The sequence below is a fragment of the Notamacropus eugenii genome, chromosome 3 (assembly GCF_028372415.1).
Source record: "Notamacropus eugenii isolate mMacEug1 chromosome 3, mMacEug1.pri_v2, whole genome shotgun sequence".
Lineage (NCBI taxonomy): Eukaryota > Metazoa > Chordata > Mammalia > Diprotodontia > Macropodidae > Notamacropus > Notamacropus eugenii.
The window spans coordinates 438007468-438019905 of NC_092874.1; the positions used below are offsets into that span (position 1 = coordinate 438007468).

At 36.5% G+C, this 12438-nt stretch overlaps 1 protein-coding gene across 3 annotated transcripts in view; it reads right to left on the bottom strand.

The window, feature by feature from the left end:
* GRM7 (glutamate metabotropic receptor 7) overlaps positions 1–12438 on the bottom strand; it is a 1016657-nt gene that overhangs the window by 215926 nt on the left and 788293 nt on the right. For all 3 annotated transcript variants that reach the window (XM_072598608.1, XM_072598609.1, XM_072598607.1), the window contains exon 8: positions 8373–9308. In XM_072598608.1, the coding sequence (XP_072454709.1) occupies positions 8373–9308 (936 nt within the window). The remainder of the gene's footprint in view (positions 1–8372; positions 9309–12438) is intronic.

Sequence of the window (12438 nt, forward strand, 5' to 3'; positions counted from 1 at the left end):
GTCATAGAGCTAGGAATCATCATAGTCAGAAGACTCAGGTCTTTCTAACTGCAAGGCTTGCCCTCCATCCACACAAAGTCACACAACTTTCCAAGAAAACTAATTATGTTTTGTTCAAGCAGGGACTCTTTTGCCAAAATCTATTTCCTAGAAGAAAAGGCATGCAGCAAATGTGAAGGACTATCTACTGGAGCTAGGCTTCCTCCAAATCTTGTTTTCTCTCCAACCCCTGCAAAGAGTCTTAGGATCATAGAGTTCACAATTTGCAAGATCATTCAGCACATAAAGCTGAATGTTAGAGCAGTTATGTAAAACAATTTTCAATTTTAGGCAGAGGTCCCATAACAGACCCCACTGTCTTTGTTACCTAAGGCAGATGTATGTTCAGCATCACCATTAAAGAATCATTTTATTTCCTATTTTATTTTGACTTTCATAGTCAGTGAGCTGGATTTAAATGATGAAATGCAGATGGCAGCTTCCTTCATTTTCATAAAGACTTCGTTAGGAGCTGAAAATCAAGAGGATTTCTCACCAGTCTCACATGGAGTTCTTAAGGGGGGGGGGGGGGGAAGAGCCCTTTCTTGTAATCTACTTACATGCCCAGTGCTACACAGTAACTCATGTCTCATTAGCAATGCTATTTGGCCATCATATCTACCCTGGCCAATTTGAAGGAGTACTGGAAAAGTTCCCAGAGAAACACAATGAAATAGACAAAAATGGGCAGCTGAATTCAGCCATATAAATACCAAGGGTATGGATGCAAAAAAAGGAAATCATTGCAAAATGCTCTGGGATTAGTTGGTTTAGGAACCATCTTCTCCCAGGTGTGCACATCCATAGATACTTTTTTTATCCTTTTAGGTGCTTTAGCCCTTTTTATGTTACTTGATAAGAGATGGAGTAAAAAAACTCCAAAGTAGGGACAGTTTCCCCCAGGTGGCTTACAAATTATAATTAGCTGATTTTATCCCATGACACAAGAACAGTACATTAGGAATTGTTTCCAATAATTCTGACTTTCTCTCTCTGTCTCTCTCTGTCTCTCTGTCTCTGTCTGTCTGTCTGTCTGTCTGTCTGTCTGTCTCTCTCTCTCTCTCTCTCTCTCTCTCTCTCTCTCTCTCTCTCTCTCTCTCTCCCTCTCCCTCTCCCTCTCCCTCTTCCTCTCTCTCTCCCTCTCTCTCTCCCTCTCTTTCTCTCTTCCCTAAGTCAAGGGATCTGTGCTAGGTACTGCTGAAAGGCATAAATATATATGAGACACACTATCTGTCACCCAAATTAATTCAGTCTTATTTCATTACTTGAATACTCTTTGCTCAAAGATCGATAGACAGTTAGTGGGCTTTGTGGATTCCATGTAGCTGCTTCTCAACATGTATGCCATGAGCACATAAGCACACACCTGGTATTAGAAATTCAGATTTCTCCAGCAACCACTAGTATCGTTTACGGATTAAGATAATTGGGGTTGTGGTTTCAGTACACTGCATGCTGCAATTAGAGTTTGAAGATGGTCTTTGACACTTAGCGGATTAATAAGGGATAGTCCTTTAACCTCTATATATCTCACCCAACTCTTAAGTCATAGATTCGTTGTGATGTTCATTAGTGGAGGGTGTTTGCACATTAGGAGTTCCCTCTCCACATTGATAAAAATAACAGCTTCTTTATGTGTAGGAGTACCATTTTGATATTACATGTGGAATATCACCATGGCTAGCAATCCTTTGAGGGTGTTCACTTTCTGAACCAGGTAACTGCATATCCTCTGAGAAGTCACAGTGGCTACACTGTCAAAACAATTAGACCAAATCTGGTGTCATGTTAGGGGCAGACACTTAATGAAGGTGCAGGTTAACAAGATGTGCTACCTAAAGGCCCTTAGCTGGGTAGCAGATGGTGTGAGAACATTGTCAGCTACCTTGAACTCTAAAAACCCAAGAGCAGAAAGCTGAGGACAGCTGTGATCATTAGGAAGTGCTTATAGTTCAACAGCAAATGAAGCACTATGTGCAGAAGAAAGTAATTCAGGCTCCAGTCTGACTTCCTGAAGTTTGTGTAACTATGGACCAGCTCTATCATTAGTGAATTGTTGGGACGCTCAATAAAGTTTTTCCAATACCTAGATCACTCATCGTTGCTCTTTCTTACATTGTCAGCGAAAACTCATGGAGATTTTAAGACATTTACTCTTAAGATGGATTTTTACTGTGGCGGTAGCTCCCCTTGCCTCTCCCTGCTCTTCTTTGGGGTATAAAATAACATGTTAAACCAAACCCAATGCAACCAAGATTAGGAGGGAAGCAGAAAACTGGGAAAGAATTTTTGTAATTAGTATCTGTGATAAAGGCCTCATTTCTAAAATATATAGAGTGAGTCAAATGTACATTGATACAAGTCATTCTGCAATTGATAAATGGTGAAAGGATATGAATAAGCAGTTTTCAGAGGAAGAAATTAAAGCTATCTATAGTCATATGAAAAAATGCTCTAAGTCACTCTTGATTCGAAAGATGCAAATCAAAACAACTCTGAGATACCATACCATACCTATCATATTGGCTAACATGACAAATCAGGAAGATGATAAATGTTGGAGAAGATGTGGGAGAGTTGGAACACTAATTAATTGTTGGTGGAGTTGTGAGCTGATCCAACCATTCTAGAGAGCAATTTAGAACTATGCCCAATGGCATACCCTTTGACCTAGCAATACTGCTTCTAGGACTGTATCCCTAAGAGATCATAAAAATGAGAAAGGGTCTCATATGTACAAAAATATTTATAGCAGCTCTCTTTGTGGTGGCCAAAAAAGGAATACCCATCAGCTGGGGAATGGCTGAACAAGTTATGGTATATGAATGTAATGGAATACTATTGTGTTATAAGAAATGATGAACAGGAAGCCTTCAGAGAGGCCTGGAAGGACTTATATGACCTGATGCTGAGTGAAAGGAGCAGAACCAGGAGAGCTTTGTACACAGCCACAACCACAGTGTGCAAGGAATTTTTCTGGTAGACTTAGTACTTCTTTGCAATGTAAGGACTTGAAAAGTTCCCAATTGTCTTTTAAAGCAAAATGCCTTCCACATCCAAAGAGAACACTATGGAATTCGATCCCAGAATGAAGCAGATCATTTTCTTTTGTATTACGTCTTGTTTTGTTTTATGATTTCTCCCATTCATTTTAATTCTTCTATGCAACATGACTAAGGTGAGGGTGTATTTAGTGAGAATGTATGTGTAGAACCTATATAAGATTGCATGCTGTCTTGGTGAGGGAGTGGGGAAGTGAGGGGAAGGAGGGAGAGGGAGGGGGGCAAATCTAAGATATATAGAAGTGATTTTAGAACCCTGAAAACAAATAAAATAACTAAAAATATAATACATTGGAGGTAACCTTTCCTAAACAGCTTGCTGTAAGATCAAAGGAGGAAATATACGTCAACCATAAAGTTCTGTCTGACACATAGTAGGCACTTAATAAGTGCCTACATTTATCTTCTATCTCCAGATTAATACCAACAATTTTTATTATAACTATTATTGTTCATTTATTTGGCAAATATTTATTCAATATCTGCTGTTTAGCAGCTACTCTGCTATGTACTAGGTATATAACAATATAAAAGTAAGAATTGCATAATTATAATTATTAACATCTGTTCGTATTGGCTAATACTTTACCCTGAGTCAAGAGCCTTATCTCATGCATTACACTTTTATGATTACTTGGGAGAAAGAGAAGCATAGTTCCCAGTTTCTTCTGATAATTTCTAATCCTTTCCTGAAGCCCTCTTTCTCAATGTCCTGACATCAGGCTATTTGGTTTTGCACTTAGGACAGGAATTTCTTGATATTTTCACACTTTGTGCTAGCTCTCACACTGTCCTTCCCTTGTCTTAACAAAAGACATACCCTAGCTAGCTCCATCAACATAACATGGACCACCCACACAAAAAACAGAAATCTTCAGTAACTTGTTAGATTTCTTTCCTAGTTTTCATTTAAAAATAGATTACATTTTAGTTCTCAAAACAGCTATTTTCCAACATGGGACTAACTTGATAAAGTCCCCAATTGCCTAAATGAATTTAAAAGAATCAAGTGAGCATTCCACATGTAGAATGTAAGAAGAAATAGAGGGTTGGTGCTGAGGGTACCACCATCCCATAGTCACCATCAAGAGTTCCCAAATGTACAGAGTGGTATAATCAGGGTTGGGAGGTAGTGTTTATATAAAGAACCAGAATGGAATTCATATACCATAGCAGTCATAATGGACCAAGAAACAAAAGAATGACTTTGCACCCAGCAGAAAAATGAACAAGCCCAAATGACCAGAGCAAAGTTTCAATAACCCCTACATATACCCACTAGAGTAAGCTTCTGTGTATGACTTCACACTGAACCATTCCCTAGAATTACATGCATTTTCCCCAGGCATTCTTCAGTCAAAATGAAACTTCCATACTATTGCATCAAAATGAAGGTCAGGGACAGAGGACAATAGAGGAAAGAGGAGGGAAATGGATAATTCCCATTTGCAATGATATTCTGAATCAAACAAAATACTTGGAGTCCATAAGAGCTTTCAGAACTCTCCAAAAATAGAAAGTCTTACGCATTAATTGGTACTTGAACTTTTTTTTTTATCTCACAATAGTTATTTATTTCATGATTTTCTATCAATCATCTATCTATAGAGAGGGTGATAGAATGACAAATAAGAAACAATCTTTACTCTCAAGGAACTTACATGCACAAGAAAATAAGAGGCTCTCTCTCTCTCTCTCTCTCTCTCTCTTTCTCTCTCTCTCTTTCCTATCTGTTCCATGATGATAGAATAGTTCTGTAGCCTTTCCCTCAATCTTGTGAAACCCACAAGCTATATATAATGATGGCAGCAAAAATCTTTAATTGTTTGGCTGAAATGGATTTTGATTTATGCACATACTCTTAGCTGTCATCTATTAGATGTCACCTTCAGATACGCTGAACTCCCTAGAATAAGTTTGCCTTACCAAAACTGCTTCATGCACTGCTCTTCTACCAAGGGACCAAAACCATAAGGAGTTAAGCCTTTCAGCTTTAAACTCCTTGGGACTATATTTACTCCTTTGTGTCATCTCCTGTCCTGAAGCTGTGTATTTGCCAGTCACTACTTTGCACCCCCTACTCAAATAATTGTAAATGAATCAAGACTACCAATGCATTTGTAAAGGGCATATTAATCAATTGTTTTTTGTTCTATCTACATTCCCTGTGAATTCCCAGATCTAAACTCGATTCCTTGTCAGCCACTGCTGTAGATTGTAATTCTTTGAGCACAAGGGCTGAATCACTTCATTTTTGAAGCCCTGATACTCAACACAGTGTCTGACACATAGTAAGATCTGAAATGCTTTTAATTCATTCATAAAATGAAAAGTCTTAGGTAGTCAACTGTCTTCTACTGTAAAGGCTAGAAGAAAGTTCATAATCCTGGTTGTCATTAGGCTCAATGGGATTAAACAACTATCAGTCATGTAATGTAACAGTGAATTATAGAAAGCAGCAAAATGAGTGAGTTGTATTATGATGAGTAGTGTACCTATGCACATGAATGGGTTAGAGGTAAGAGCAGACAGGGATTAAAAGCTTTGTAAACAAATTTATCATCTGGAAAGGCCCTGTCTCTAAGAAGTTGAAATCACTTAACAGACATCTACCAAATTAATTCTGACAATATGCCCATGAGGAAGAAATGATTATCTTTCTTTTGAGAGGGGGACCCTTTTCACCTATTTCAGCAAAGGAAATGCCATAATAGAAACTGAAAAAACAATTGCTATCAGTCTTGTTTTACATTAAGTTGGCTTGTTTCTTTTGTGTTCAGAGATAGCTGGTAGAAAGGGACAACTTCTTTCCCTGCCCCTACTGCTTCAAAGATTCCTCATTAAGCAGAAATGAAGGGGAAAACATTGCATTTTTCTTCTCTGAGACATAAAATTTGCCATGCAAACAAAAAGAAGACTATTCTCCTGAATTTTTTCCAGATTGTGTCCAGTTGAAAACTGAATTATTAGATTATGTATGTCATCCTGGAGTTCCTCGTAAAAATAGAATAATACAGTAGAATGAACACCAGAATAGAAATCTGAAGACCTCAGAGCTCTGCCTTTCATACTTATTAACTGTGGTGCATCTTTGGGCAAGTCACAGCTTTCTTATCTTAAAATGATTATTGTAACATTTATATGGGATATCTCACATAGTTGTAGTGAGAAAAAATGCTTTATTGACAAAAAGGTGCCATGGATAAGTGAGATAATATTATAAACATTTATAGTCTCTGTGATAGAGTTGTTCAGATATGAGATGTACCCCCTTGCAGAAGCCTTTGGGACTGTCTTTGTTGTACTATTACCTTTACCTCAACTATAATCATTCTCGTGTTCTGGACTACATACTAGAGTCTCCATTTGGGCACTTTAAGGGTGCCAGGACATGGATATACTCCCTTGTCTAAAAAGTGGGAGTTTAACACCTGGTTTGAAAATTCTGGAAGTAGATAAGATATTTTATTTGTGCTTTTGCATTATGCTAAAGGAATGAATGCATAAATGTTTCAAAGGTATCTGGGATTTAATCAAAACCAATTTGATAATCAGAGGGAACAATTAGTTATTACCTAACTCACTGTCTAATACTTTTTTGCTACAATAGAACTCCTCATTTTAAGGCTTTTAACTGTCAAATCTAAGTAAAGCTGAATTGCAAATATGTGGGATGATAGAGCAGCTGAATTTCTTTGGCTGTATTCTGTTCACTGCATCTGGCCATTTTCTGTAATACAAAATTTAAATCCCATAGTTTCATGTACATTATGTGCTATTTTAATTGATCTCTTTTGGATCTCCAGCCATATGCCTAATATTAGAGTATGTGGATTTGCATATAAGATTTCATTGTTCCCATTTGGCGACACACTGCCTCTAATTGCACCAATCAACCATTTACAACATTATAGCCCATACAGAAACCTCTACAGATATGACATGAAAATGTCTAAAATGATTGAAAATTTGCACATCACACTAGTTCAACTATCTTCGGGTCTGATGGTGGCCATCATTCTCAAACTATACTATTTGTAACCACCAAGGTACTTGAAGTAAAATTCCCAAACTTTTGCACCAGTTTGTCATCATGTGAATTCCATTACTGGCCATACTGAAAGCCTTGAATTCTAGATTTTGGTTAGAACTTCAAAACAAAGACAATCTTAGATATATTCCTTTATAAGATGAAGTGTCAGAAGAATATCAGTGCCTCTGATGATCCTTTATGGGCCACAGACTATTTCCCCAAAGTTGTTGAGTGGGATGATATTTGTCAAAAGCCACTGGAATTGTTTTTGCCCTTCATTTTCGTCAAGGGCTAATTAAAATGAAAAGAATGAATCATAGTTGATTTTTTCATATCTTTTAAAAAAGGTTATTTTGTAATAGAATAGCATTAATTTGATAAAATGCACCCTCACACATAAAAAGTTCAAGGAAAATCCACTTGAAAAATATATTTATGAGATAGAAAAAAAATTATTTCACTCTTCTCATTCCCTTCCAAACAGCCTTCTTTCTCTGTCACATCTTGTATTTTCTACTACTCATACTTCAGTCAGGGAAATGCAATGCACTGAAATGAAATGCAAGGTAGTTTCACAGAGAGTAAATATGCATTATGGAACTGAAATCTACTATGTTAGAAACATACCATGCTCTTTATAAGGAATTCCTATAAGCTTCTTTATGAGTAATATGCATTGTCTGGAAACCATTTGCTGTCCTTGGTGCTGAAGTTAGTAACGGAAGACATGCAATATTCACTGTTTGTGACACATGTCAAGTTTATGTCTTAGTTAAATGATTTAGTTAAAACACTAACATCTCTGCAATTAGGGAGATAGTCAACTGTCAAGAAGTCTACAAATTAGGAAAGGAACACAGATTATTGAAAGGCTTCAACAGTTACTGGAAACATGGGTCATGGAAATTTTGAATTGGAAAGGTTTTAGAGTTAACTGAGTCTAAGTTCCTTATTGTCTGAGTAAAGAAACTAAGACTGGAGAGGTGAAGTGATTTGCCTAAAGCAACACAACTAAGAGTGAATCCATCACAAGAAAACCAAGATCGTGATTCCCAGTTCATCCTTCTTTCCACAAGGAATAAAGTACTGCCTTTCCTCATAATGCTGTTTTCAATAAAGAAATAATTTGCCTTATGCACCTAATCTAATTACAATTTACTTTGAAAAAGAACACAATGGCATACATTAGAAATGCAATACCTTGACATATCATCCTACTGATGTATATTTTCACTTACCTTTTCAGCTGACTGAGCAGTGCCAAAAAATATTGGAATGAAGGCAAGCCATACTATACAGGTTGTATACATAGTGAATCCAATGGGTTTGGCTTCATTAAAATTCTCTGGGACACCCCGAGTCTTGATGGCATAGACAGTGCATGTAACCATGAGTAGGATGCTATATCCCAAAGAACAGATGATTTGTAGATCTGTAATGTCACATTTGAGTACTCCTCTGGCTTGATCAGGGTTTATTGTCTTGTGTTCATCATAATCTATAATAATATTGGGTGGGTCAACCCCAAACCAAATGAAAACACCTAGAAGCTGGACAGATATTAAACTCGAAGTGATTGCCAGCTGTGATGTTGGGCTTATTAGCCTTGGTGCTGTCACTGATTTCTTGCCTTGCTCAAATATACGATAAATGCGGTTTGTTTTAGTCAAGAGAGCGGCATAGCTTATACACATGCCCAAGCCCAGGAATACTCGCCGGAAGGAGCACACTGCTACATCAGGTTTGGCAATCATTAGAAAGGTAATTATGTAGCAAAGAAAGATTCCTGTTAGAAGGACATAGCTGAGCTCTCTTCCTGAAGCTCGGACAATTGGAGTGTCATTGTAACGTATAAAGGTAGCCATTACAAAAATTGTGGCAATAATCCCAAGCATTGCCAAGAAAACGGGAATCACGGCCCAAGGTGAGTGCCATTCAAGTTTTACAATGGGGATATCCTGGCAGCCAGTACGGTTCTCATTTGGTCGCTTATCATACGGACAGTGTTGACATGTCATTTCATCAGACTGGTACTGATATCCATCACACGGCTCACAGGTCCAACAGCAGGGTGTTCCTTTCTGGGTCTTTTTCCTTTGACCAGGCTTACAAGGCAAAGTGCAGACTGATGAAGGGATTTCTCGTACTCCTTTGCCCCACTGCATATCATCTATCTATAGCACAAAAATATAAACCAGAAGAAAGTAGATTATACTCATGTTATTTAACAGACTTTGCAAAAAATGTAGGAAAGTGAAAAATGGAAGATTAAAAAGCAAATTAGCAAAAATCAACCTCAACATACCAACATAGGTTAAGTTTTTGAAGTGTTAAAAAATTTTATAGTTGTTAGTTTGGGCAAAAACTACACATGTCAATTGTCTCCCACAATATCCTGTCAGCATGACTGTGATTGCTAATATAACTTATTACAACAAATTCTAATCAATAATAATTAATTCCAATAGTCATCCCCAGGGAGAAATAAGCCTATTACTGAAATTCATTAATAGCCGGAGGACATTGCTTGAGAATTTGTGAACATTTTAAATGAGGATTAATATGGCCTGGAAGTCTTTAAAGAAAGGTTGGACACTTCTTTACAGAATGTAAATTAACAAGCAGATGGTGGCATAAAAATGCTGAAGCTGAATTTGACTCATAGTTTAAGAGGAGACTTACCACATTTATTGATGAAGACATTACAAAAATCAAGAGTGGGAATAAAGCTATGAAATACAAAGTCTTATATGCAACTAGGTGGATATTTCTCATACATTTTTTGCTTACATCACTACATTTTCTTTCTTTTTTAATTATTTAAACAGGTGATTTAAGTTTCTGGATCCTGGTATGCCACTGTTTCTGGCTCAGCTACCTATTACTGGCCTATCAACATGAAAATTAGTCACATTAATTGGTATTGATTATGTAAAATAATTTTGCTGGACTGGATCTTTCACCTGTCTGATTTTTCACCTAGTTATTTGGAGAAATTTTGGATCTGAATGTTAAAAACAACAGTAGAAGATTCCATATAAGGAAAACTATCCTAGGAGTTGGTAAAGGGGCTGAATGGCTGGTGACTGAATTACACAAGCATACGTCCAATATCTAATGGTTCACTGGAGGATGACCTGCAGCTCAGAAACTTGAACTACCTGTTGCATACCATTAAATGATTAAGAACAAAAAATACATTTTGTGGCAAGCACAAGAACATTCATTTTGGTATTAAGCAGAGATAGCACAAAATGAACAAAGTTAACCCCAGGGTGCTTAAATCTTGTGTGTGTGTGTGTGTGTGTGTGTGTGTGTGTGTGTGTGTGTGTGTGTGTGTGTGTGGCTTGCAGAGACTATTGCTCCATGTTTCCCATTATCCTCATATTTTGCTTCTTTTGATGACTACTCCTCCCTTTCTAACTGGTCTCTTTACCAATTCCCATCCCTCTCTCACCAACTTCTTTTCCCCAAGAGAAAATATTCTCAATTGTGGCTCTAGCATTCAATCAATCTATTGTCTTATAAAGGAGAGCAAGAATGGATCCAAATAAGTGGATTTGTTGTTGTTTTATTTTATCTGGAATTTAATTACCTGACTGGATAGTTTGATACTTCATGAGTGTAAAACAGTCTAAGAATAATTGAGAAAAATAATTTTTAAAAAATAATTATAGCATGCTATTATCTTGTTGTAGTTCAGTCATCATGTATGACTCCTCATGATCCCATTTGGGGTTTTCCTAGCAAAAGTATGTAGTGGTTTCCACTTTGCTCTCCAGCTCATTATACAGATGAGGAAACTGAGGCAAACAAGGTTAAGTGATTTGTCCAGCGTCACATAGCTAGTGAGTGTCTGAGGCCAGATTTGAACTTAGGCAGATGACTCTCTCTGACTCTAGACCTGGTACTTGACCTGTTGTACCTCCTAGATGCCCCATTAATATTTCAGTGTTCTCACCTTCTTCTTACTTTATAAAAGTTACCATGTGCTAGAGGGTCAAGTATTATTACCATTTATTTGAATTCAAATAATATTCCAGGTCATATTTCAGACAAATTGTTGAGACCCCTGAGAGTGGAAATATGATAGGCAATCCCTAGATAGGATTTAGAATTTAGGTCTCACACACACACACACACACACACACACACACACACACACACACACACATAAATAGGACCTGTGATTTTATTGGTGTAGGAAACTCCCAGTGAGGTAATTCCTGAATAGGTGTAGATCCACATCTTTTCTGAAACTTAGTTTTAGAGAGTTGCTTGGGGTCAGCAAGAGGTTAAGTGATTTGTACAATCATATAGTCAGTATGGGTCAGAAGCAGGACTTGAACTCTGATATTTTTAACTCCAAGCTAGGTTTTCTATCTACTATGACATGTAGCCTATAAAATTATAAAAGGCCTTGTGCATTTTTAATTTGACTTGAACCAGATCCCCAAGAAACTTCTGAATATGTATATGCTTAAACATGAAACTTGAGTCAGAATAAAGAAATCCAACATATATAAAATAAAATCATTTCATTCTATACATCATTATTTCTAAGTTGTTAATTCACTGACAATATTCCCAGTCTTATAATTTAAAAAAAAAATTAAGGATGAATGGATTTGTTGTACTATGAATATAAGACTTAGAGAGTTAAACCCAAAGGGAAAAAAAAGCAAGGTATTATTAACTGAAATGTTTTCAAAGGTCAAATAAAAATTTTCATTTAGATTTACCATGAAAGAATAAAAGAAAAAATTGCAGAAAAATAATCATTACTTAAGAGAAAATTCTCTGCTTTCACTAGTAGTGAAAACTGATGTGTCAGATGATTAAACTTGATCTATGGGAATAAATGTAGAGCTCACCCAAACATAAAAAACAAATTAGCATTATACATAATATTTTATAGCCAATTTTGAATATTGCCAGCTCATTCTTTTCTCTCCAAGAAAATAAAAGACCTAGCTTTGTAGATCAGCCTTTTGCTTCCCTTTCCAACTTATCAAAGTAGATGGGAAAACTGCATTCACAAACATTATATTGAATGATTACTTAATTTGTTTTCAATTTTCATCTAAAGCAGATCTTCACTCAATTTAATTGTATGTATTAAAATCACAAAGCTACCCCATGCCCCAAAATGTACACAAAATAATCTATTTTCTCTGCCAGAAATACAAATTTATTTGTATAGAGACTATATAAACATACACAAACACATACACTACTGAGGAGATAAAAATGTGGGCCATGTAAAATATTTCCAATCCCTTTTTATTATGGGAATTTAAAGAT